This window comes from Ascidia mentula, chromosome 2, assembly GCF_947561715.1.
Source record: "Ascidia mentula chromosome 2, kaAscMent1.1, whole genome shotgun sequence".
Taxonomy (NCBI): domain Eukaryota; kingdom Metazoa; phylum Chordata; class Ascidiacea; order Phlebobranchia; family Ascidiidae; genus Ascidia; species Ascidia mentula.
Window position 1 is genome coordinate 5,785,694 of NC_138567.1, and position 27,750 is coordinate 5,813,443.

At 38.9% G+C, this 27,750-nt stretch overlaps 3 protein-coding genes and 1 non-coding gene across 4 annotated transcripts; all 4 read right to left on the reverse strand.

Moving 5' to 3' along the window:
• Positions 1-280: 280 nt before the first annotated feature.
• LOC145889971 (mucin-like protein) lies at positions 281-12,807 on the reverse strand. The gene is made up of 28 exons (XM_082981018.1): positions 12,713-12,807; positions 12,220-12,390; positions 11,746-11,865; positions 11,402-11,541; positions 10,526-10,712; positions 10,060-10,185; positions 9,642-9,785; positions 9,234-9,388; positions 9,001-9,177; positions 8,537-8,713; positions 7,954-8,199; positions 7,389-7,650; positions 6,955-7,179; positions 6,686-6,835; positions 6,296-6,469; positions 6,025-6,186; positions 5,816-5,959; positions 5,389-5,548; positions 4,854-5,078; positions 4,363-4,628; positions 3,981-4,093; positions 3,192-3,321; positions 2,639-2,802; positions 2,206-2,284; positions 1,836-1,978; positions 1,166-1,628; positions 762-930; positions 281-389 (listed from the first exon to the last, which is right to left on the reverse strand). The coding sequence occupies exons 1-28, from the start codon at positions 12,792-12,794 to the stop codon at positions 281-283; spliced, it is 4,863 nt and encodes a 1,620-aa protein (XP_082837144.1). The 5' UTR covers positions 12,795-12,807.
• Trnar-ccu (transfer RNA arginine (anticodon CCU)) lies at positions 3,511-3,583 on the reverse strand. Its single transcript has one exon. It is a non-coding gene; the product is annotated as a tRNA-Arg (tRNA).
• Positions 12,808-14,747: 1,940 nt separating the features above from the next.
• Positions 14,748-21,958, reverse strand: LOC145889972 (dipeptidyl peptidase 4-like). Its single transcript, XM_082981020.1, has 19 exons — positions 21,913-21,958; positions 21,746-21,856; positions 21,214-21,308; positions 20,964-21,041; positions 20,847-20,902; positions 20,598-20,709; positions 20,211-20,362; positions 19,830-19,998; positions 19,383-19,527; positions 18,798-18,979; positions 18,505-18,643; positions 18,161-18,298; positions 18,003-18,101; positions 17,649-17,783; positions 15,748-15,887; positions 15,565-15,686; positions 15,226-15,364; positions 14,971-15,072; positions 14,748-14,906 (listed from the first exon to the last, which is right to left on the reverse strand). Exons 1-19 carry the CDS (start codon positions 21,956-21,958, stop codon positions 14,748-14,750), a joined length of 2,319 nt encoding a protein of 772 aa, XP_082837146.1.
• Positions 21,959-22,594: 636 nt separating this feature from the next.
• Positions 22,595-27,670, reverse strand: LOC145889253 (dipeptidyl peptidase 4-like). Its single transcript, XM_082980173.1, has 18 exons — positions 27,565-27,670; positions 27,388-27,492; positions 27,194-27,288; positions 27,058-27,135; positions 26,936-26,991; positions 26,760-26,871; positions 26,457-26,608; positions 26,198-26,366; positions 25,909-26,050; positions 25,289-25,470; positions 25,086-25,224; positions 24,632-24,766; positions 24,427-24,525; positions 24,157-24,291; positions 23,824-23,957; positions 23,557-23,678; positions 23,232-23,370; positions 22,595-22,918 (listed from the first exon to the last, which is right to left on the reverse strand). Exons 1-18 carry the CDS (start codon positions 27,668-27,670, stop codon positions 22,655-22,657), a joined length of 2,364 nt encoding a protein of 787 aa, XP_082836299.1. The 3' UTR covers positions 22,595-22,654.
• Between the last annotated feature and the right edge of the window lie 80 nt (positions 27,671-27,750).

A 27,750-nucleotide genomic window follows, 5' to 3' on the forward strand; every position in this document is an offset into this window, starting at 1 on the left:
ATCATATACTTCGAGCAAGGTTAGCCACTTGCCATCACTGCAATCAGTAACTATATGTTAACGTTTATAATCTTTCATGCCGATTAATACAACGGGACGAAAAACGGGTTCCGGTCGTTTATTTGCGAATCAGGAAGATACGAACATGAGAAGCACAGGTTGGTTCCTTTCATTAACAATTACAGCCATGAGAGCGGTGACCGTTAGTTCCGTTTCATGGGCACCTGAATATTCTCTCAGCGGGACGTTTTCAGCATCTCGAATGTTGTGTTATGTACATTCAGTGATACAGTATAGGCTTCTGACCGCGGCCTATTTGATGGAGGCATTTTTCCGGTATTTTGTCGCATGACGACATTACAACCCTCGGCCACTGCTGCATCTTTTCCCTGCAGAACAAAGCACTTATGTGGTAAATTGGCGAGCTTGGTGACACACACGGTTTTGGGACGAAGAAAGCGAAGCAGAAACACCAGTCGTGTGAGACAATAGAACATGTTTGCAATTTGTACATTTATTGTAAGAGTACTGTTTTATGATGAAAACCGAAAATACACCAATAAGGTCAAAAGAGAATACGAGCCTATCAGCTGCAGTAGCCATGATAAAAAAAATTGTTGCTATATTTCTGTGACATAAACACTAGAAGCTTGGTTCTCTGGTATTAGATAGACCTACTTTGGTATAAAGAAAAGGGGCTTAAAAATCAGAAAAGCGTGACAGGGAGTCCATATCTCTTTTTACATGAAAGTAATGCTTACAATTTTTTCTGTCGCGCAATAGCTCGTCTCTCCGTATCACTTTTGTTTGGCCGCTTGAAGCAAAGCCTGGTCCCAACAATAATGCTGACGAACAAGATAACCACAATGGCAGTTACTGCAACTGCAATCCACGCCAAGATCCAAGGCAAACTTAATGATATCTTTTTGCCTGTAAAAAATGTTCGAAGTACAGTATGAAGTCGCCATTACAAAGGCTTACCATTTCTGCCTTTTAAAGATGGCTTTTTTACATTCGAGATGGCTTTCAACGTGGTGATAGCTCACTTATTAGCAAACACAAAACTTCAATCAACCAATAAGGGATGTTACATATATTTCCAAAAAATTGAAGTTATGTAATTCCGCCACACATCTTACACGTATCCACGTTTGACTTACTGTACCTGGTACGACCGTAGTGAGTTTCAGAGTGGTATGTCGCTTTTTCACTTCAATTTTCACAGCTTCAGTGGTCGGCACGGCATTCCACAAGTCGATGCAACGGCGAAGCAAGACAAATTGACTTAAAATCGTCCCAATACTTAAATGGAGTGGTAACATGTGCGTATCACCCAACAGCTTTGGTATATTCAGGATCAAGTTCAACACTTTGGGATTGAGGTAAGTTTGCTGTAATGCATCGACGCCGCCTAGCAAGTCTTCAATCCTCTTAAAGTCAAAATCCTCCTGAGTCGTGAAGATTTGTAGATCAGAACACTGACTCGGTAAAGTATCAAGAGAATCAACGTAAGAGAGAAATTGCAAAAGATGCTGATCCTTCAAGAGAGGGATCAATGCTTCCAGTAGTTCAAGAGCTTGGCGTTTTTCATCGTCAGTCAGAGCATCAAAACCAGGGATTCCACGTAACTAGTAAGAAAGTACATAGTCAAAATCAAGAACTAGGACACAGTTTGCAAAAAAATAGTATGATTTCTTTTAATTTGCCGGAACGTAATTAGTGACGATTTTCCCCTAATTCATTTTATTGATCAAAAGTTATTTTTTCACTTTTGTGTAGACAACTATAAGTTCATATAACTTGTATTATTTTCGGAAGCACTGTAGGTCACTTACATAATCCCAGAGCTCCTTCTGTGTTTTGCTCAGCGATTCGTAGAGTCCGGGGGTTGTAGTCAGCGGTATTGCTGTTGTTAAGTGCGTGTTTGTTTTCTGCGTTTCAGTGGTGGTAATTCTTTTGGAAGTTGAAGTCTGGGCTTCTGGAAGAAAATGACATTTAGACCACCAATGTATAAAATGACAAATACAAATACGTTTACGAATGCTGGACGATTTTTTCGGAAGCTTATACGAAGGTGGAGTTTGATTACATTGCTGACAGGTTGCAACTTATTATTTTTATACATCTTTATCGAACAAAACACTTCAATCAGAAAAGGGTCATTCTTTCGTTTGAAACGTTAAATAAGTGAAGATTTGGGCTAACCCATTTTCGTCGTGGGGTTTGGAGATGTGGACTGAACGGTTGACCGCACAGATGACGTCAATACTGATGTTGTTGGATCCTGAAAAGAACAGAAATGATTAGGGACCGACTTTAAATGATTATTAATTCATTGGCGACAAATATAAAGTTAAATAAAATTCAGATATTATGATATTATTGCTAATGATTAGTGCAAAACATCTTTAATGAGAGCTGCAGACAGGGTGTATACACGCATTGTTTCGACCTGTAAGGTCTCATCTTTAATCACATTTTATATTACAAACTTTCCAATGCAACAAATGGAAACGATCAACTAAACTATACGCCACCTTTAAAGCAGCAATGCCTATGTGTTAAATTATACGAATGAGAAATAGTTGTAAGTGCCCACATGAAGAAATGAAATGAATGTAGAACTTTTACAACTTACAGCAAGCGTGCTTGCTTCTGTGCTAAATAAAGGAATACAGGTAGTGTAGTCATCAGCAAGTTTGTGTCGATCGTCGCACTCGCATCTAAACGGTTTCTCGCGAGGAGAGTCGATGCAAAATTGAGTGCAGTGTTCATTCCCGTACTCTTCACATTCATCAATGGCTGTAATCAACGTCAACGCCCGATAAAGTTCCCACTTCCTCAAAACCAAACAGGGACAACCACTAAGCTGCGACGAGTGTCTCGGATAGGCAAAAATTGATTTTGATGCAGCAAAAAAAAAACGGTTGTATACTTTTTAATCACAAAATTAACTATTTGTTATTTTGATAACTGCGTATGTGCGAAGAGTCGCTACAAGATACGTTATAATCAACATGGATAATTTGCCTATAGGGTAAGCCTGCGATTAACGTGATAACCGGACACACCAAAACATATAAATTATATAATAATTCAGTGTGAACCGACACTGAAACGAGACACGTAAATGATTTTGGTCAGCGTATTTGTGATGAAAGCAATGATGTAGTTGTAAAAGGTGAATTAACCTTTGCAACTCCTTTTGTCTTCCAGTAATTTAAATCCGGCCTCGCAAAAGCAGTAATAACTTCCATTCGTGTTCTTGCATCTCCTTTCGCATCCTCCATTGTTATCCAGACATTCGTTTATGTCAACCACCTGAACAAAAAATTATTTTTTATATATCTACAAAAGAGCTAAAAGAAAAGTAATAAAGATTATCCTTATGTGTTTGCATTTGTTCACGTAAAGGCGGTAATCTAGAAGTCACAAGTGAACAGAAATTATTAAAGGAACTGAAATAACCATATTACAAATTATTTAATGTCACGAGAGCGGAAAAAGCAGGGCTCCTGGCGGGACTCGAACCCGCAATCTCCGGTTTAGGAGACCGGCGCCTTCTCCTTTAGGCCACAGGAGCACAATGGCCAAAACTAGAAAAATCTATATTGTACAGGGACAAGAGCGAAAGCAAGCTCTTGAATATTTGATATCCAACTGCAAGTGACGACATGCGCCTGGGCTGCAGCAGACGCGGAAAGCGAATCGATAGATCCGACGACTCAGAGCGAAGCGCTGTCTGGTCTTGAAAGGAAAAAAGGCGCCTGGGAACTCTACACGTGCAACAGCAATGTATTTGCTGATTTGCACGGCTCATAACGTTAGTGCCTAGATCGTGTTTTGTTTTAACAGCTTGATGAGAGGTGATTTCAAAATGTCACTTCATGGGAGTTTTTGCGTATTTTTGTCAAATATTGCCTTACAATCTTTATATTGATCTGAAAGGCTGTGAAGTGGAGGATTGTGAAGTCAATTACCTCGTGATTTTCGGTTTCGGTATCTGAGCTGACGCATTTGTAAGATCCTTCCGTGTTGACACAAGTTTCTTCTTTATTTCCGCATACGTTCAATTCTTCGCATTCGTTGATATCTACAACCATGAGAATGAAAATATTGTACATGTTTTCTGTACTTTGAATGATGTGATTTTCGTGTGTTGTCAAAACTTTCTTCGGCTTTCACGAATACATAAGGTCTCTGTTTATGTTTTGTAACATCACCAACTACTACATATCCGTAAAGTTAAGGAAGTATTTTGTTTGTGGTTATCATTGCTAAATGAGCAACTACGTCAACAGGGCTCCACAGTTTAGGTACAAAACAGGAAGGCCAGCACATACAAACCAGAAAGATACGTACCGTAACATTTGTATGGATTTGAAGACTTCTGGTATCCCGTGCGACACTCGCATCGGTAGCGACCGACTTCATTATAGCAAGTTGCGTTCTCACATTCGTGCGCGCCAGGAGAGCCAGCATCCCGAGCGCAAGGGTTGTCATGGTAACAGGATTCGCCATCACCGGCCTCCAGTCTGTCAGGACACGATCCACAATCGTAGGCCACCGTGTTGGCGGTTGCGCTGGATTGGTCGTCGCACAGCACGTTGGCGAAACATGGGTGCCAGCTGTGGTACATTATCGAACATTAAAAATAGCTGTAGAACAGCAACAACTCCTACTTCTTTACGAGGAAAACAGTCGCATTATGCGACAGAAAACACAGGTTGTTGACTTTAATCAGAGTAATCAAATTTCGTTTCAAAACGCTATGTTTATCAACAGAAATACAAATCCATTGTAGACCGAAGCAACAGTTTAGTTACGGTGTGGTGTTGTCAAGTGCCACGTACCTGCACGGCTCCACCTTGTCTTCACATCTGACTCCCCGGTAGTTTTTCTCACATATACACGGTGCTTGGATGGGAAAAGGACCAGGAACTTCTTCGATGGCATCGGGGTCGCATTTTCCATTTTCACCGCAATTGCAGATGAAGATGTTGGGGAAGATCAAGTAGTTTGCCGCATTATTTTCTGTCACTTCAATGTTGAGTCCATTCAGCTGCTGGTAATCCGCACTGAATAGAAATGAACATAGTAAGTAAAGCTTTTTAGAATGATGCAATGGAACCACAATTCCATCAAAAAATGTAACATGTGGAATCAATTTAAAAAATTACACGTAATAAAATGGGTCTTTGTAAAACAATGCTTGTCTAAAACCTCTTTGCATGCTGTTAACTAGCTGGTTCCCAACGGAGCCTTGGCACCATATTAAAACATAACCTGATCGAAGATTTCCTCTCGTAATTCTGGTATTACAAAAATGGAGTTGATTCAAGAGTCTTTGAAAGTAACTTTACTAACTAATTACGTGTTGTAACTTACAGGAATGAAATCGTGCCCCTTGACCTTTCCACGGTGCCGTCGTAATTCCTCACAGTAACATTACCAGGGATTTGGCGAACCTTGATTTTGACTTCGTATCGGCCTGTCGGTTGTAAATGGGCAACGGCATTTACTTGGTCTGGTACAGAGGGAGTTGGATCTGCAGTAAACAATGGAAATCAGCAATCTATTGTTTTATGTACTGATGTTTTTCTCTGAATATAAAAAGGTAAGGCGTTGTTACAGCTACGGCAGTGTAGAGTTCATCTCTTAAGTTATAAATTTTAATGTGCCAAAGTGAAATAAACAAAGCATAACTAGAATTTAATATTTTACCACTCGTACGTTTTTACGTTTACTTTTATCGCAGTGCTTAAAAATGAATGAATAAATATGCGAAGTGAAAAACAATCAAACATTACTCTACCTCTGTCGACCGGTATCGAAGTATTCGCGTGATCTGTTTTATAGACTGTCATTGGCTGTTCGTAAAAACCGCTTGGTGTCCGCGAGAAAATTGAAATATCCTCGACAGGGAGTTTCTTATCTTCGGCAATAGTTTGCAAATCACCTTCGAAAGAAACACCCAGGTCAAAGGGAGAAAGTTGACCTAAAAATAAGCAACAACCTCCTTACAGTCAATGGGCACCCGCGATGTAAAACTGGTGACGTAGCATTGTCCGGCATCGCTAAGCAAACCGCTTGTCACGTAACCTTCAGTATATAGCGTTTCTTGTGGCAACAAAGCTTCAAATTCCAAGCCCTTTTGCTCTGAGTTCCACGTGCGTAGGAAAATACCTGAAAGAATTATTTTAAATCTGCACCAGGCAAGAAAGTTATGTGGAGAAAACCATCAATTTCGGTAAAACTTAGAGAAACTCCATTTTTCTGTACTTTACATTCGTACCGGAACGAGTTGACAATTTGATTTCTGACTCCGATATAGCAAACGAAACATTGGTCGATGATGATTTCTCACACGTCTTGTTGTTAAAAAAACACTCAAGCTGGTTTTCCGATCCATATATCTCTAGGGTGAAATTTTCTGTTCTTAATGCCAGTGCCGTCATCATAGCGATTTCTGTGACATGCAAAGAATATGTTAGGATGATTATTTTCATACACATTATTTCACTGATATATCATGTACATTTCCATTGTTTTCCGTTATATTTAGTTTTATCCAATGAATTCAGCAAAACAGCGCAGTAGTTAGCGTTACGTAACCATTTAATTTCGAATCAATTTGTTAGGATGTGAAAAATAAAAGAGACCAAAAACATAATAATAATAATACCGTTTTTCTCTTTGTATCTTGCATCCATGTTAAGTATGGGTTGTAATCGTCCAATTCTTTCCACCCTCAGAAGACTCGCTTCACCGCTTCCCGTCACGCTCCAGTTCTTTCCGGAAGTTGCAGTGATGTTTAATCCACTTTTAACTGATGCTAGTAAACAAGAATATTCTGTTAAGCAACAATTATGTTAAGAACAGTGGTAATGTACCCAATTACTGGCAACCATCAGAACACCAGTATCACGTAATAATTTAAAGAGAAAGTGTCACCTTGAATTGGACTTTTAAAGTTATAGAACGCCGTTGGAGGGCGCTTTTGAGTGTAAAGGTCGCAGAAATAGTTGGAGCTTGTCGCATAGCAACACACGTGCCTCATTACAACATCATCGGTTTTGTTCACATGATAAAATCCCGCTCCTCTTTCAAAAGCATTGATACCATACACTAGTGGACGCTTTGGAGATCTTTTGTCATAGCAGCAATCAAATGTACCGCCTGGAAGTAAATATGCTCGTGTATTACGTTGATGGTACTTGGCTCTCTCTACATGTTGTAATGATATACTATCACATTTAGTGTACAACTGTTGATAAAAATAATAGTAAGTTGCAGTAATTTTGAAGAAAAACATGAAGTATGGACAATATTATGCTTCTTAAATGGACATACATGATTGTGTTAAATAAAGCAAGTCCGAAATTCACCTGCAAAAAACACAAAATTCCAAGTGTAGCAAACTGTGGTCGTTTTGATTTCTTTTGCTTCAATCCAAGTGACGTTTAACTGTTCCCGAACCAGCGACTCGTAAGGCGGACATGACGTCAACTTTTGGATGACGTCATCTGAAATTGTGTCTGCCTTGCGAAACCACTGAAAGCACATGTGTTTGGCGGAAGATTGGAAATCCACGGTAGGTGTAAGGGGGTGAGTGTCGACTCCTATTTCTCCCGTACTTAGGAAACGAACCTGGGTTAAAACGTTGAAAACATTGGGATGTTTGTAGAAAGCACCTGTGTGCAAAACGGACATTTTTGTATGGGTTGGCTTGTTTGCCTCCAACCTATTGTGTGGTAAGTTTTAATGGTGGAATTGTATCGCTTAAATTTCCAACCTCTCTAATGGACATTTTGAAATTGAAAAACCTTGTCGGTGAAAGTATAGGTAGGGTAAAAACTTTGCTTTACATGTTTAAAAAACATTGCTTCATTTTTGATCATGTATTTTACTACACATCTCTACATGCCAAGTTAACCAAACACAAAGACTCGCCCCGTCCAGTTTGTACACGTTTTCATCATTTCTTCCCGTGAAAGGCTCTGACCACTTCCCCGACGATTCGTGAAACCAAACTTTGGGAGATTTCCCGTCGATATAAAGTCCGGTTGCTGCCTGATACATGGGCATATCCAATGGAACATCGTACACAGGTCGCCACGTCATAGCTCGGTCTTCGTATATGTTGCTGACGTACGTTCGTACACCGTCTGTTGCCAGTATTGTTTGAAACGTCAGGCCCTGCATACAGAGAGTTTGTATGAAGTGATAGAAGCATGCAGCATATGTGGACCATGAAAAAACACTGACATTATTTCAAAGCAAAATTGTTAGTATGTGAATAGGGTTGGTTGAAGCACAAAGCAACGTAATATACGTAACATGAAGCTACGCTAACATTATTTTAGTTTCAATTTTTGGTATAAGGAAAGGAGTGGACGAAATCACAAAGCAACGTAATATTCGTAGCCAAATAATCGTAAATAATAAAGGTTTCGCGTTTGGCGTCATTTTGAAAGTAAACAACATTCAGTTCTCCTGCAAACGATTAATGGTTTTACCTACTGTTTGAACTTACTTCGCTTTTTGATGGCCACGGTGGACGGATGTCAGACCACGTGACCACGGCCACATACTTTGGATCAAAATTTTCGGGAAAGAGTTTTTTTATTTCCTTAAAAAGTTTGTATCCTTTCTCTCCGCGATTTCTTTCTTTCCCCTCGAGTTCATCCATGTCGTACAAATGATACCAAAGCTACGAGTTCACAGAAACATCCTTAGCGGTGTAGTCAAGTTAAAACAGTTTATTAATTTCCCGTGCTGTGCAAACTGTTTGAGTGTGTCTACTTTATTTGTATACAGTTGCAGTTCATTCTCAAATTGCACTGATGATGGACGCAGTCGTGTTCGAAACGTTTGCACATAATGTATAGCAGCATATCAGCTTTGGCCATCTTGTTTAAATTTATTCGAAGGTTTGCAGTTTTTTTGCCTTATTTGGCGGCATCATTTAGGCCTACTGTCTGGGAACATACAACCTACCTTGCTTTTGTCGTTTAGCTGGGCGTCGCTCCAGAACGGCGCTATCAGGGCGCAAACGTTAGAGCTGCCAGAAATTGGATTGGTTCCCGCAAGTATGGCCGCTGGGTGGCGGTATGTATCCAACAACTCGGATGCTGTTGTAAGGTTGGTTATGAGAAGGACTCCATTCTCAGTTGCCTGTAACAGCAGACGTCAGTATGTGTTGCAACAATCTGTTGGCAAACTGTGTATACGTATATGCTCCTGCACGTGTGTACGTTTCCCTCTTCATCTTCGAGGGGAATTCCAGTGGGAAACACAATTACATCTGTCATTAGTTCACCGGAGATGGGTGATTTTTCCTGTGCATGCTGGTGTTCTCTTGACCCGTACAACAGAACGCGCATTACTGAAATAAAGATAAAAAAAATGAAAGAGTTAGCTCCTGTCAACTACGAAGGTTTATGTTTAAAGCTTGTTAAATATATGTAAATATACATCGAAATTCCTTTATATAGTCTTTGATAATTATTTATTCAATAAAATAGTTTATTTAATTAGTTTTGCTTTATTTTATATTGTAAGATTATTGACTGGAATACGCTGTGAAAAAACATGCAATTTTGAAAGGATGTAAATAAATTTTGTATTCCAGTCATTACCTTGGCATTGCCCCTCGTGTCCAGTTCCATTGACGTTTAAACTTCTGAACCCATCGTTGCATTTACATTCATATCCTCCTTGGCGGTTTATGCAAGTGGCGTTTTCATCACACGTGTGCAAGTTCATGCTGCATTCGTCTATGTCTGTTGAGTAGTTATAGTTGGCCACAGTTAGCATGGTGTATTTGGAACTAATTTGTGAATTGATTGCATTGGATTGACATACAAACAAGACTGGTGTCTTGCATAAACGAACCGAAGGACAAGATCGTTTGCTTAACGTTATCACTTATTTCTGCAGAAAACCTTAAGTCCGATTTGGTTGTATTTTCATTTTACATTAGGGAAACCGGACAGTAATTTGTGTCTGTTACACTGTCCAGTAAAACAATTTATCCGAATACGACTACGAAGTTACCTAGGCAAACGCCTCGTATCCTTTTATGGCCGTCCTTGCATTCGCACCCATAAGATCCATATGTATTAACACAGATCGTGGAATCGGTTGGACAGGGGTGGGCGCCGTTGGCACATTCGTCGATATCTTTGATCAAACAATAAATGTCATCAGTTTTACATGAGCGCTTTTGCTTTCTTAGCTTTGTGGATGGTTTTTTTATCACATTTAAACCCATTTATTTTTAACCGCTTTTTTGAAAACCGATATCTTTACACATAATGTAAAACTTGTGAATAGATTGTTTGCTGACCTAAAAGTATCTCAATACAATTTTCTTTAATTACAGTTTGTTTACTGGCCACCGTTAAAAATCCAAATTTTAAAATGGCATTTGTACACCAATTGTAACTATAGATATAAAATTCAAGTTTCAGTTTGATTTGCCGCTAACAACGGTCTTCATTTACAATGTTTTATCACCAACCTTCACATCGCACGAACGAGTCGTTTTTGGATAAAACTGCTGTGACTCCTTGCAAGCAAGTGCAGTGAAATGAACCGTCCTTGGCTGAACAGAATGCCTGCCCCGAGTTCACGTCGCATCTATCGCTGTTCTTTTCACACCAGACAAACATACTCTCCGGGCAGTTGGGCTGCGTGCACGCCACACTCTGACAACAAACCACAAAATGTCTTTAGGTTTGTAGCATATACATATATTTCGGCAAGATAGTGCTGTAGTCACACTAAGCTGCACTGATGACACCTTATAGGTCGAAACTGTGGCCACTTGTATGCAGCCCATAGAATTGTGGTATTTACTTGGCGGGAAGTTATGTAGCAGGATTAATATGACCGGTTTTCTGTGTAAAGGTCTTGAAAATACATGTTCAACAAACTTCACGATGAAGAATTTAATTATGTAAGACATAAGACATATTTTAAGCCTTTCTCGAAACAGATCGTCGTGTTTCGGCTGCAAGATGACATTAAGTCGTCTTTGTCAATTATAAACGCAGTGTGTGACTTGATGAATAATTTAATCCATATTGCCTGGCGCATTTATTTTGCGGACGGGGTGATGGTAAGAAACTTGTGGAATTGGACTGCAAAATTGCGACGATTTTTGTGCTAAGTATGTCATTTACAATCCGACTTTTCAAACATTGACAAATGTATAATATTTTCTTCGAAGCTCTCTAGAAACGATTTCCTATAAGTTAGTAAAATTTTGTATTACTATAACGTGTCAACTTTTGAAATTAATCCAAGCCCAAATCTTATTGAAAACCGATGATGCCTGCAAACAGTGGCGAAATAAATTTAATTTAAAAACCTTGTGAAACATTGCCAACGATACCTGCATTCCCGGCCCCTTGCAAGGCATTCCTTTAGGCGTAGGTTTGGGATTGTCACAATACCGACGCCTGATTTTCACACCAGTACTGCAGGTTGATGAGCAATTACTCCATCTTCCCCAATCACCCCAGTTACCATTTGCTGCATAATACAACAGTAGGTTGTTATGCATTAAAGGCTTACGTAGATTTACAATCCTCACAGAAATTACTTGATTTTTAAATTCCTTACAGGTTACTAATATCATGCACCTCATTTTTTGTAAGTAATTTACGTAGAACCATGTGTAAATGGAAATAAAGTTTGTTGTTAAATGTTTACAAAACAAGTTTGATTCTTAGTTACCTTCATCGCACAGAGCCCCGTAAAAACCTGCTGGACACAAGCACGAGAAACTGGGGTCTGACTCCTCGCATATCCCTCCGTTAATGCAGGGTAACGTGCGGTTGATGCAATTGACGGCATCTGCCAAAAGTCGTTACGTAACTCACCAGCACCAGCAACAGATAAAATAGATATTTATCATTTGTTTTCGTAGCCAGCGTATTAGGACGCTAAACATACATGCGAAAGTCAACACAACATCTCTTATTTTATTTTTACTTTCATTTTTAAACTAATAAAGTTTCCTAAAACTCTTTTGTGCATCGATATGCCGATGAGTGTAATTTTTTTAGGCTCTTATAGTTCGATATGCCGATGAGTATAATTTTTGTAGGCTCTTATAACAAATACATGTCGGTTACACAGAGAATTTGATATAAATAGTAAATCTTTTCCATCGATGTTGCAACCCGTCAATAAAACACTTTACCATACCTTCACAGACGAGCGGTTCTCCGACCCACGTATCTAAATCTGAATCGCAATATACGGATGTGTTTCCAGCTTTAATTCGATGTTGCGGCATGCAGTCGTACTCGACTCTGTTCCCATTGTCCAGAACATCTTTCGCCGTCTTTTTACCATCTGGTGCGTGCCCACATGGACCTGGCGGAGACATAAAATTATCAAAAATGCGAATCCAACAAAAAAGGTTTATTGAGAACTATACTCACATTGATTAAAAGCTCACGATTTGGTCTAACTAATACGTATATGATTCAGTTAAAAGAACTCGTTGTAAATATGTCGGATTTTTTGCAAAACAATTATCAAAAATCGCCTGACTGACACAGTTCACTGCTAGCATTTCCGTTTACAACGGATACAATTTCGATTTGTTGTCACAAAAAGCACCGCTAATTTGATACCAAGTTTTTGTGCAAAAAAAACACGTACAAAAATTCTACATTTACAACAATTACGTTACCTATTTTCTGTCTCTTTGCATTTTGTGGAGTAATCGCAAACAAAATCCAGAAAACAGCAACTAACGCAAAAGACCCATCCATAATTGCTCACCCCGCATTGAACTTTGTCAAAGTTGCCAAGAAACAAATGCTGCCTTCTTGGCAACTTGGCGCCCAAACTACTTCAATTGACGAGCTCAATGCCGCAAAGTCGCAATGACAACTGTGTTCCCTGTCCTGAGAAATTCATTTCTCTACCATGTGTCCAAGTTCGAGGGAATATGCACGAGGGCATTAATGATTTATAACATCCAGTGCCATCGCATAGGGAGATGTGCGGTGCTACATTCGTTGCCCCGTCTTGTTAGACAGTTTTTGCGGTGTACGTCGCAAGACCGATGGCGTATTAGTTTGTTGTAAATGTCATAACAGACACCGAAGATAATCCGAGATTTGGGCTTCACCGAGAGGTTCCATGTCTTACGGTTGTTTCCTTTTGGTACCCGTCTTCAACATAGGTTTCCCTGTCGAATCGAATGTTTTTTGGGGTTTACTGATGGAATAGTTTTTGACAGTATATTGGCTAAGTTGTCTAATAAAAGACAAAATTACAAGACTTCACAATTATACCTAATTACCTGATAGAATCATATCTGTTTACGATATGAACATGAACCATGCAGTAAAGTCATGGGTATCGGTCGGCGATTACCTATGTAAAGCTGACAGACAGTAGCGCAAATAGGGGAAGTTGTAATGATTAAAGATCGACACAAATACTTTTGTGCTGCTTAAAATGAACAATTCTGAATTAATTAATGTTAAGAGCTTCGTCCAATTTGAATTACAGCGTTGTGAACTTGTATAATTAATAATTTATGATCGCAAGCTCTAAAGGTTGAAGCATATCATAACATGGTTGGTAAACTATTTGTAATAGTGGGCGTATCCTTTAGGTAAGTGGTCAAATCTGTGCAGCACATTTAGCTGCGCTTCAATAACCTTTAAGTATAGTTGCAAAACTCAAAATCTTCGATCAACGCTTTCGACAGTTGTGATGAAATTCTGAAAATTTGATTTGAAATGTAAAAATTAAATCATTGGCGCCAAGTTTGCGCTAAATATTATCGTATAATATCGGTATGTACATTCTCGTCCGAAGTTCCATGCACCACAACACAATAATGATTTCCGAAGTTTTCAAATTTTTGGATGGCCGTGTTAGACTTGTCATACCCTTCCTATGAAAACAAAAGATGGTCCGAATTTAATTAATTGTTGCATGAATAAAACATAAACCTAAATATGTTATTAGACTTATAACGCGCTAAGTGCAAAGTTTGTAGGAGGAAACATTTTCCAAATGCTATTTAGAGCTATCGTGGTAAACCAGCACTTCGTTCACACTGCACGCTTGTTTCCGACGAACAGCACCTTAAGGTTGTGTACAGGCAAGTTCAGACACTCCTCCGTGTGCAAGGTATGGTCCAGTCGTTTACGGGTGCCATAGAAAAACTGCATTTGTAAACTTGCAACTGTTGTCTTTATATAATAAGTGTGCAGGAACCCAGTGCAGCAAACTGGAAACTTTGCTCTCACTCTTTCCTATTAAATTCATATCTGTTATTGTCATGTTTGGTTCTAGTAAATATGCACAGAACAACCCAGCAGACATCAAAGAAACATCCGAGATATTGGAATACAGTCGACCTGTTTCGGTTTGCAGATCAAAATGCAAACGCGATTGAATGGGTGTTTTCTGATATAATAGTTTCTGTTTTTAAAACTGGACTTGCTTTATTGAAATGATCAATACAGTACAATACGAATACTTATTTGTGTATATTTGCCAGCAATTAACGTTGCGAAAGCGTTACAACACCGCCACTATGTTATACAATGGGATGTGGGAGCTATAGCAATTAAAAAAGATCAGAAGAACTACAGGCATGTAAACGTAATTACAACCTTAACAGCCTGATTAGGCAACAAATTATCGCCTAATTCGAATTACAACGTTGTGAGCTGGCATAATTGAAAATTATGACAACAAATCTAAAGGTTGAAACATATCTTCACATGGTTTGTTAGTAGTTTGTAATGGTGGGCGTATCCATTGGGCAAGTGGTTAAATCCGTGCCACTCGTCAGCTGCAAAGTAGTTGCCAAAATCCACGTCCTGCTCGATCAGCGCCTTCGAAAGTTGTGCTGAGTTCTAATAAATAAATTTTAATGCAATTTTTTGGTTCCCGAGTTTCAGTTGGAGATAACTACAATACCTGTATGTGTACATTTTCGTCCGATGTACCGTGCACTAAAACAAAATAGTGCTTTCCAAAGTTTTCCAATTTCTGGACGGCCGTGGACTTATCGTACCCTTCCTAATAAAAACAAACGTTGGATTACAAAAGTTCTTGCATGAATAAAACATAAACCTAAGTATGTTTTTGAGGTCAGCGAGATAAAGACAATATTCAAAATAGATGGGTCAACATATCGATTAACACAACACAAATGTTTTCGAAGAACAGCACCTTGTTGTGTACAGGCAAGTTCATGTACTTCTCCGTGTACAAGGTTTGGTAGTAAGTCCAGTCGATCACAGGTGCCACAGAAAACCCGCATTTGAAAATTTGATCTGTGTCCTCTCCCATTGTTCGAGCCGTTGCGTATCTACAAAGCGCAATACTCACAAACCTGGGTAATAGGTAACCGCTATAGGCGATGGATAAATACGATTATTGATTGATTGACAGCAAAAACAATATGAAGCAATTATTCTATAAAACCGTTTTTTTGTATGTTTGAAACACATTGTTCGTTGTTTTTGTGCAGAGTTTGAGACGATATGAGCCGTACTAATAACCATCTACCCTCCATACGATCTTCCCCAGATGGCAATCCTCGTGGAGTCTATGTAATCGTATTTAGTGGAAAGTTGTCTGGCCGCTTCTATTTGGTCGAGTGGTTCGTACTGACCGAGCTTCAAATAGATCTAAAATAAAAACGTCCTACTGCATCATCTTTACAGTAAGCGCCATACCAAAATGCCAAACCATGTGCATTATGTCGTCTCCGCGATAACCGGTGCCACGGCCATCGAATGACATCACAATGACGTCAAGGTTGCTACTGGCGATGTACGAGCTCGCCCAATCCGTTCTCCAATAATCTGCCGCCTCTTGCCAGCCAGGACCTGCGAAAAACCTACTTTTTTACAAATTGACTTCAAAGAAACCATGTCCGAAATTTTCATATTTTTTTGAACAAAAATCACTTTGTTTTTTTGACGGTGGTTCCCATAGCAAACTGTTTCCTTTTCATATACCAATCAACACGGCAATTTTTCTTTTGGAGGATTTTATTTGTAAAATCGCTTTGAAACAATCGTCCAGTACATAACAATTAAAAGCACAACACTTATGGACAACAGCATTGGAATTTATAAATAAATTTTGCAGGTTATATATGATCACAATTTCAATTTTACAAAGCGTGTTTCAAACCAAATTAAAGCAGCTTGTCATTTGTCTGGTGATAATTTTGTATACGTTTTTGTATCCGTTCGGAACTTGTCCCATAGAATGGTCGTCGTCGGCGGCGAAAAAGGCACCAAAATCCACATCGCTTGCTATCAGTTCTTTGCTCAGTCGGGCTGAGTTTTGAAAATGCACGTTCTCGTCTTTTGTGCCGTGGATAAGTGAAAAGCGGTGGCTTTTAAAGTTTTCCATGTTGTGTAGGGCTGAACTCTTTTGATAGTTATCCTACAATAAATCCAGTTATAGTCAGTCGGGCTAAGATCACATAAACAAATGAGAAGCATACAATGCAAAATCAGCCATTCGTATCTGTATTTACAAAGAACTGCGCAATTGGTGGTGCTTTGGAAACTTACTGGGTTATCCTGAGGCTTTAGCATGTATCTTTCCGTGTAGATCACGTGATAAAACTGCCAATCGGTGACTGGAGCGACCGCATACCCACATTTAAACACGTTCCCAGAATCGGCCGCAATGGCCTTGGTTGTTGCATACCTAATATAACAAACAAGGGGAAAATGCTTGTCAACTTGTACACGAACTAGTTGTACCCTCCATACGACCATCCCCATATTGCCCGTCTTGTTGGATCAATAAAGCTGTATTGGTCGGAAAGAATTTGCGCCGCCGAAATCTGGTCGGCTATCTCAAAATCTCCAAGGTGTTTGTAAACCTAAATATCAATACAATCTCTTTGCTTACACTGGGATGAGGCAACATATGTGAGGTGTACTACATTTGTTATACGTTGCATCAAAACTTGAACGAATTGGAAATAAGCATTTATATGCGTTACTAGATTTGCAGAAATTGCACTTTATCCCCACCTGGTGTCTGTCACGTTCTCCCCTAAATCCACTTCCTCGGCCGTCAAAACTCACAACCACCACATCCAGAGAACTAGCAACGTAATCTTTCCAAGATACGTAATAATAATCCTGAACTTCCTGCGAGGCTGGACCTATAAGCGAAAAGTTTCTAAACCGCCACAGAAACCGTGTTTTACCGACTAAAGAAAGTCTAGAATTATCCTGTTTATATAAAGTTGAATATAACGATTTTGCACTCTACACTGTTTCCAACGAACGCGCAAAATAGCAACTGTAAGCATATCCATAGTTTGATAATGCAAAATTTCGACCGAAAATTACCCTTTTATAAAATAGCTGTTCCTGGAAAGGCCTTTGGAATTCCCTAAACAAGCCAGTGGAATACTGGACACAAAAACATTGGCCCGTTAAAACAGATTACTGTAATATGAAATCTATTATAATTATAACTTCTAATAATTACAAAATTAGGTAATTTCGTATTTGTTTCGTATTTGGCAAAAAGGTTAAAACTTCAAAAAAAAAATATAAAATTGTTCGGTGCCAAGTCCTTTCAACGGAGGCAAAACATTATTGTAAACAAAATACCTGAATAGACTTGCACCAACATTGGATATTTCTTATTTTCATCAAAGTTTGGTGGTTTATGAAGACTGTAATACCAATCTCCCTCCACGCCTGGAAGCTTAATTGTTCCATACACCCTCTCGCGGAAGTAATAATCTTTCAAATATATTTTGATTCAGTCATACGTTGTTATTATTATCATATGTCATACGATCAGAGGGCGTTACAATCAGAAAGGTATAAGGCATAAAATGAAACTACCTTAAAATGACGTTTGTCTGCAAACTTTTTACAATGCTTTTGGAGCAAAGACTTTGTTTCTAATATATTTTCGATCAATGTTGTGTAATTTTTTCAGTACATATCCAGTGTTACCTTGCAATGTTTGTTGGAGTTGTGTGTTGTTTTCGGCTACTCTGATGAAGTCATAATTACCATCAGAGTTCATTTTATGAACTGTGGTAACTGGAACACCTGCGGCACATTATAGAAATGTTATTAACGAGAACTTTTTTGGGCTAATAAACATCTACCGTTGCCAGTTCCTCCACAATTGACAACCAGAAAACTCCCATCCTTACTGAAAGATGGATTCACCCAGTTACACCGATCGGGAAATTGTACGTTGAGTTGGCAAGTGATACAAGTTCGTGCCATGTCTGTGCCACGAGCTGTGAAACAGATGTTGGAACATGAAGTTTTTTTAACCAGACCGCACACTATTGAATGTTTATCAGACTCGTTCATCTACCAGTGTAGTATATGGTTATGTAAAAACTTATCTATGTAAGTTTATCATAGCAGGCTGTATATGTCAAAATAACCGTGTAGGTAAAATATTAACAGTGTACATAGTGTTTGTGACAAGACGTTATACCATTGACTTTCCACAAGTGCCGAATCCTTGGCAGACCCGTGCCTGGATTAGATTCCCATTCAGTGCTTGTGAAATATACAACGTCGCGAACATCATCGTAGAAATACACAGATGTATATCCGTACCCAGTGTCTGTCACCTTGAATACGTAAAAAAGAAATTCAGCGTTTTTCTCAAGCTTCACATTGGCTGTGCAGCAAAACAACAGCCCTTGTCTTAAAATTCTAAGAAAATTTGTCGATGTTTTTTAACCATTTCAATGCAATAAAAACACGAAATCCCTGTTTCAGAACCTCAAAACTTCCGCTTGTTCTCCAGTCTGCTACATTTGCAGTCACATTGATTCGAACGAGATGGGCAAAACCTTCGTTGCTTGTTACGTAGAAATATTCATCTTCGGTTGTGGAAGGAAAAAGATGAGAGACTTTGTAATGACCGACCCAGCCAGTTGAACTGGAATCCATCATAACCATACCTGGACGAACACGCGTTGAAAATGGACGTTTGCAAATACTGGGTAACATATAGGCATATTGTCCGCTTCTATACGGTATGACATACAACATAGGAGAAATGTAAATCCATATCGGGTACATCAAAACTTCCCAACGGCGGATACAACTATTAATGTGAGTCGCAGACAGATGGCCACTGTTTCGACCTATAAGGACTCATCAGTGCAGCTTGGTGTGACTATGGGCGATATAGCCGGACAGTCAGGCAAAGGCCACTTTATGGTGACTATGCAATCACCGTAAAGCCAAAGTTAAACTAATAGTGCCGTCAGAACCCGTTTCACAATAAACCATATAAACAGGCATGGAACAAATAACTGCATACCAAGTAGATATTAGTTTAAGTTTTAAGATATTTCTTACTGTGTGTGCAGGTGAAATTGGGAGCCATGCAATTTTCCGAGAGCGACTCGTTTTCGTAGCGGCTTTTCCAGGTTGGCGAAAATACGTTGTTAGACCTCCAGAGGGCATTGTTTAAATAGTATTCCCCCCACATCATCGCAACATGCTGTAAACACATCGCAAGATTCTAAAATGTTCAAATTCTTTACAACTGTCACTTTATTTCCCAAACGCAGTAACGTTTCATACACTCGCGTGATTGGCAGAATCGCCCCACTGCGCATGTCCTTGCTTGGCGATCACAGCTATCGTATGGAGATCATTAGGTTTACAGGCTTCGCAGCCCAGGCATTGCAGCCTAACTGGATCAGCCCCTTTTCCGAAGCCTGTAAACCTAATGGTTTATTTCCCAAAGCCCATACAAATTATCTGTTTTTTAATAAAATATAACCTCCACGTGCATCTCACCGGGTGTTGTTCAAGAATTGTTTTATCCGTTGTTGTAACATCTACAATGGTGATGGACGTGAATGGAATGTTTGTCCCTGATTTTGGGTAGGGCATCTTTTGCATTGTGGGATACTGCGTCTTGCCATAGATACTGAATTCAAATGTAGAAACTCCAGCTTCGTTGATGCTGTTAAAAAGTAGTGTTACCTTTGCACAGACCCGAGAATTTTTACAAAGAGTGCGACGAAATTATTTCGAACCTAGCGTATTTTTTACTTTGATACTGCCCTGAATCCAGTATATGAATACCTCCACAAGTCATTCACTACAGGAAATTCTTTCGAATCATCAGCATTTTCTTTAAAGCGTAAAACCTTTGTGATAGGCGGTTATTCTTACGTGGCGTATGCAAGGTAATTTCCGTCAGGAGACCACCAGAAGAGGGCGTCGTCATCCGTAATTTCACCCAGGAAAAGCCAGTCAGATATTCCGTTGAATATGAGTTGTTCGTCGCCGTTGTTTGTCAGTTGATTTGGAACGCTAGTCTCGTTCTACCAATTAAAAAATTCAAAGTGTGACCGACACAGGAAATAATAGTGAATTCTGGATTGGTCATAAACGAAAACAGTATCAGCTTCTATTACGTTGGATTACGTTGGCGATTTATTATAGTAAGTACTAAGCGCTCTGCATGACATAAAAATGAACGAAACGATACGAAAACATTTGTTTGGGGAAATGAGATAATCGCGACAATATTACCAAAATAAGATATCAATTTTTTACCTGAGACATGTATATGTTGAAACCCTGAACGTAAGCATGTGAATGGTCCACAGGAGACCACTTGAACTTTTGTACACCATTAGTTGGGAAATCGGTGAAGGCTACTACGTTGCTGAAAGTTAGAAAAAGTTTAAATACAACAGGAATTAAATATTAGCAATTGATAATAAATATTCATTTAAAAAATGATACAGAAATAAAAACGAGCTAAATTGATTGCAGTCGCTTAAGCACAATAATATTTCATACCCAGTGGCTACGGAGAAGAAGGCAACCGAAAACGTTCGTACGTAGTGGGCGTAACCCTGCAGAAGGGATATGTTAGCAATTAAACCACAATACTTCAACTCAACGTTCGTTCCTTACGTCAGTCTGGCTGTAAAGTATGGCCATGTACATTCGATCCGCAGATAGAGTATAGGAAAAGGGGTCGATAACCTTGCTCTGTTGTAAGAAAAAATTTAAATCAGTTGGGCGGCAAGATCTAACTGAGAAACTGGAACGAAATATGCTTCTCATATATTTGCTTTATAAATCTTATGTAAAACGGCGGGTAAGTCATATCGCAAGAATTGTCTGAAAATATAATCAATCCAACGGAAGTCTTGCTATCTACCCATGTTCCAGGTGGAAGAATCTCATTTTCCATCTCGTCATCAATGTTTTTGATGGCGAACGACCCGTCACCCAGTCTGTAAACGTACTCGTTTCCTTCAAGGAAAATAATGTCAAATGTACAGTGTAAGTTACCACAAAACTAATTTCTATCAAGGAAATTACGAAAACCAATTTCGCTACCATAGCGTCCCAAAACACACGCAAGCAATTAACGTTACTAAATTAACATCAACACTATGCAAAGAAAATTATAGCGTCCCGAATGACGTAACGTCAACAGCGTGGACTTTGATTGTTTGCCGTCATTTATGAAACCAGGTGTGACTAACTGCATACGATTAAAGCAAATATCTTTAGTATTGGATGCTGACAACAAACTTACAATGGCTTACACAAGTTCCCCGATGTTACATTGCTTGTTTTCACACTATTCAATATGTCGTCAAAATCAAGCGCATTAAAGCATTACCAATAAAACAGGTTACATCATCATGAAATCGTCAGGAAATTGGCAAAAAATATTTTAATACCTGACACCCAGTATGGATAGAAACTGCTTGCCCTGAACTTTCCGTTCAAAAAGTCATTGAAATCCATGTACATTTTGTCCGCCAATGGTACTGGTGGGTCTTCATTCACATCTGGAAAATATTCATTCAAGTAAACCTCTAATGACAGCGTTATTGAGGAACCTTACCTCTTTTTTCGCTATGATGTAGTCCCTGGATTGCATTCTTTGACATCATAAAAACAGCCCCGGCGATCAAAAACTTGGCCAATACCCAAGCTAACACAAACGTGACACCCCTTCGGCTAGTAATCAAGCGTTTAACATTATTAAACACCATTGTGACTCTATCAAACCTTCTCAAAACAAATAAATCATGTCAATTCCACGTCAAACGCTAACTTAAAGCACTAAGCAGTTTATTAAAGGCTATTGTCCTGCACCGCAATTTTCCAATCACCTGTTTACGAGATCGCAACCTACCAATCTGCTTAGCAGCCCCTGTCATTGCAGGAGATTCGGTTGGAAATCAATCATTAACTAAACTGCTTAAAGGTTGGGCAAACACAGTCTGCGTCAGCCGTTGGGTGATTGGAAAATTACGGCGAATCTTTATTATTCACATGTGCTGATTTTTAGAGTGGGAACTGACGGGCGAAAACTAAAGAGATTAATTGTGGGGCACGTGTCACCATAAAAATGCGTACAAGAGTCATATTTGGTGTATTGGTGTGATTGGCTGTCAAAAATGGGCACACAGCTTGAAGATGCATGTTTAGATTATACATTCTTGAAGTAGGGGATGCTGGATACGAAAGAAACTTCTGTCCAAACAGTCAAATTAACTCTAATCTGGTTATTATTAACGTGTTTATGAATTTTAAGCACAAGATCTATTTACACTCTTATCAATGATTTACATGCATGCTGATCAAACAATGTTGAAACAGCTTTTCATCTGCCTGGTAATTATTTTCAGTAGGTTCTTGTATCCGTTCTTGACTTTCCCCATTGAATGGTCGTTGTCGGCGGCAAAGAACGAGCCAAAGTCTACATCGCTTGCGACCAGTTGCTTGTTCAGTCGAGCCGAATGTTGAAAGAAGACGTTTTCGTCTCGAGTTCCGTGGATCAGAGTGTAACGATGGGTTTTGAAATTTTCCATGTTGTTCAGTGCTGAGCTTTTGTTATAGTTGACCTGTGGGTTAGAGAAGGCACAAGTACGCTAACATTTGCTGGAACATGAAACCACCAGAAATTGGACACTAGATTTGAAAGGGAATTAAGCGATCGTCAGCCCTTAGAGTAAATACCGAAAAAATGGCAGACTGAAAGGTTGTTTTAAGTTTGATTTCGTTCATCGAGAGAGTGACTTTTGTCTGGCGCAATGCATGATTATCTACTTATCTAACGAACAAAATTGCTGTTAATACGCAACAATAAGATTTCAATAGTAACCACCTCCCCTGGAGAAATTTCTGGGTCACAATATTACATTTGGACAAATTTACCTCGTTGTCTGCAGGCTTTAACATGTATTTTTCAGTGTATAGAGAGTGATAGAAATCCCAGTCCGTCACAGGTGCCACCGCGTATCCACACTTAAATACGTTTTCTGAATCCTCGGCAATTACTTTTGTGGTAGCGTACCTCAAAAGAGAAAAAATCTCAGTTAGCACAAAACTGGAACGGGGCGATATTTTACGAATGAATGCGTTGTAAAGAGAAAATAACGGATCAATTCATTAGATGTAACAGCAAGATCAAAGTACATATATATTTAACATAATTTACAGTACAGGGAACCAACCACAGCATATGTAAGAAAGCATATACCCGCCATATGACCAACCCCAAATTGCCCGTCGAGTTGGATCAATGAACTTGAATTTTTCTGACAAAATTTTCGCAGCTGAAATTTGGTCTTCTACCTCGTAATCCCCAAGGTGTTTGTATACCTACAAAAAAGCCAATAATTAGGCCATTTGCAGTAAAAATCAAAATACCTTTTTCAAACATGTTGCAAACTACGAACGATTTGATTTCACAAACAACAAAACTGATGTATTTTATCATGGAGAATAAAATATATGATTTTCTTACCAGATGTCTGATTCGATCTCCTCTAAATCCACTTCCTCGACCGTCAAAACTCACAACCACCACATCCAGAGAGCTAGCAACGTAATCCTTCCAAGATACGTAGAAATAATCTTGTACTTCCTGCGATCCTGGGCCTATTATTAAGAGAACCAACTTTAGGCCCAAATTGTATTGCAAGTCATTTCAACTCCTGTTGATTTTCACCAAATGTATTAACAGAAACGTTTGACATGTATTTAACGTAACGTCCTTTTTCTCATAGAAATAACATGCACCACGTATTACTTTTCACGGCGTTAGTAAAGAGAACATTAAATATTACATTCAAAATACCTGAATAGACTTGCACCAACATAGGATATTTCTTATTTTCATCGAAGTTTGGTGGTTTATGAAGACTGTAATACCAATCTCCCTCCACGCCTGGAAGCTTAATTGTCCCATACACCTTCTCGCGGAAGTAATAATCTTTCAAATATTATCATTTTCTTTCTTATGGCAATGATTTGTTTATAATGTAACAAGGGACATGAGGACATGACATTCAAACAGCAAAAATAATTATGGACATTATGTAATCAGGTTTTACGTTAACTTTGTCACCTTGCAGTGTTTGTTGGAGTTTTGTGTTGTTTTCAGCTACTCTGACGAAGTCGTAATCACCCTCAGAGTTCATTTGATGAACAGTGGTAAACGGAATACCTAAAATGGAAAAAATATATTTGATGCAAAGCACAATGTCGTATTCTCCCTTTAAGCAGAAATATAAAATATTGAGAAGAAAATCATTGCTGAGTAATAAACCAACCGTTGGCGGTTGCACAATTGACAACAAGAAAACTCCCGTTCGTGCTGAAAGAAGGATTCACCCAGTTGCATCGGTCAGGAAATTGTACGTTTAGGTAACAAGTGATGCAAGTGCGTGTCATGTCTGGTCCGCGTGCTGCAAAAATACGAACATATACGTATCAGAGAACAAATGAAAAACAAAGCCAATAACGATCAGTACACTAAACTGCATGCTCTTACGACCTCAACAGAGGTCTGATTAATGTAGCTGGTGAAATAGCTATGGTCTTAATTGCTCGTTAGTCTGTGATACCGTCTGCACGTATGATACTAGACAGGTCGAAACAAGCACTTCTATCAAGTAATAATCTGTCTTTGCACAGCGAAATCAGACTTAAATAAGTAGATGTTTTAAATCACGAGTTTGTGACTCCGAAATGTTTAGTGCAAGGTCATTTTCCAAAAATCAATACCTTTAACTTTCCATAGATGACGAATCCTCGGAAGACCAGTGCTCGGATTTGACTCCGATTCGGTACTAAGGAAGTACACGAAATCCCATTTCTTATCGTAAAAGTAAATAGCAGTCACTCCGTAGCCAGTATCTGTAACCTTTATAACAGCAAGCCGTGTTTAGAAAGTCTTTCCTGTGACGACTATGTTTGTACATGTATACCTCAAACGTGCCACTTGTTCTCCAGTCTCCTTCGTTTCCTGTCGCATTGATACGTATCAAGTGTGTAAAGCCATTATTGGAGTTTACGGTGAAATATTCGTCTTCGTTTGAAGATGCGAAAAGATGGGAGACTTTGTAATGTCCAATCCACCCTGTAGTACTGGAATCCATCATCACCGATGCTAAAATAACAAATATTTTAATGATTTTAGACACTCGCTTACAAGGCAGGCACAATCACTTAGCTTACAAACAAACAGAAAAGGTCACAAACAATATTTGGTACAAAAACACATCAACACAACATATTTATAAAATACTACTTATGCTGCCAGGGATGTTTTATTTCTACAATACGACTTTTCTGGCACGAATTTTTATTATGTGAACATTACGGCCACCATGCAGCAGCCTTCATCAGGATGCAAAATATATAAATAATACAACGTGGACCACATCAAGGCGCACAAACTGAGTTTTACATGCTGATGAAGGCTGCTGCAAGGTGGCCGTAATGTGCATATCATAAAAATTCGTGCCAGAAGAGCCGTATTGCCGCAATACAACATATTAAGTTAGTTGTAACAGTAGTGTTTACAGCTATTCCAACAGTTCATTACTGTGTGTGCATGTAAATTCTGGAGCAAGACAACTCTCGGACATAGATTCGTTGTCATAGCGATTCTTCCAGGTTGGAGAGAAGATGTTCTTGGACCTCCACATGGCATTGTTCAAATAATAATTTCCCCACTTTTTCACGTGCTTAACAAACACACAAGATCTGGTTGGTTATGGATTAATATTTCTGTGTAAAGGTTTTAATTCACAGTTATGTAAACAAAGGTTTAGAAGAAAGTAAATTAAAAACGTTGTACCTGCTTGTTGGTTGATAATATCACCGAGACTTACTGAGTGTGGTTGAAGGACCACCGTTTCCAACGAAGTCACGTTGACTATTTTAACTGACGTAAAAGGTAGGTTTGTTCCAGGTTTCGGGTATGGCATCTTCTGCATTGTTGGGTATTGCCTCTTGTCGTAAATTTCAATGTTCATTTGGGTTACCCCGGTATTGTTAATGCTGCAAACACGTGTATTGTTTAGTAGTATTTGGTACCTTTTGAAGTAAGCCCACATTATCTACAGATACAGTAATTTTTAAACAAGTTACGTTGCAAAGGCTAGATATCGTCCATCCGGTGACCACCAAAACAATGTATTGTCATTAGTAATTTCGAACGAGAACATCCTATCAGCTATTCCGTTGAATATCAACTGCTCGTCCCCATCGTCAGTTAGTTGATTGGGAATTTCACTTTCATCCTTGACAGTAAGTCAATGCTTTTATTACAAGCGTCACGCCGTGACCGTCGTTTAAATGTTGCCAATTCTTTGGCTGTGGTTTATCAGCTGGTGTTTACGTTTACAAAATACGAAGGTTTATTTAACGATGATGCGCGTAACTATAGCTTACCTTCGACACGTAAATGTTGAACCCGAAAACGTAAGCATAAGCGTGGTTTGATGGCGACCAACTGAACTTCTGAACTTTGGAAGTTGGAAAGTTGGGAAAATGCACCTCGGTTCTGAAACACAAACGTTTGAGTGAAAATATAGTTACAAACCAATTACAGTTACAGTCCAGCTTACCCAGATGAAATCTCAATAAAAGCAACGGAAAATGTTCGAACGTAATGGGCATATCCCTATACAAAAATGCCATTGAATTTATTTAGAAACTTTGACAAAACTGATACAGAAAAAAGTCTTACGTCAGTATAGTTGTGGAAGATAGCCATGAACATGCGGTCGGCAGATATAGCAAAGTAGCGGGCATTTGTCACGTTGTTCTATCAATTAAAATTGAAGGTTGTTTATATTTTCCTGTGAGTTTCAGAGATTTCTCACCCAAGTTCCATTTGGTAGAATCTCGGTTTCAGACTCATCGTCGATATTGTTAATTGTGAAAGATCCGTCATCTAGTTTGTAAACGTGTTCGTTTCCTAAAGTAAAGCACTGCGCTACACTCAACTGTATTAATAATAACAACATGTATAACAATGCTAATTGAGGTTTAAAGTTAGATGTAAATGAAGTGTTACCAGAAATCCAATATGGGTAGAACCTCTTTGCACCAAACATTCTGTTGAAATAGTCATCAAATTCCATTCGTTTTTTGGTTGAAGAAGGGCTGGAATCTGTGACATCTGCAAAACACTTGTTGCGGGTCAAACGATAAATACATTAAAACTGTTGCAAACGTGAACAGTGTCTCTTACCTCTTTTGTGGCTGAGATGTGAAGTTTCAACTGGCAATTTTGGGATTATCAGAAAAGCTACGATTCCTAAAATCCCAAACAAAAGTACACGGACTACCAGCTTCATTTTCCTATTCCACAGCATCATTTTGTACTTGTTGCTTTTACAATACCCCGTATTTAATCAGGAAGCAATGCACAAAACGC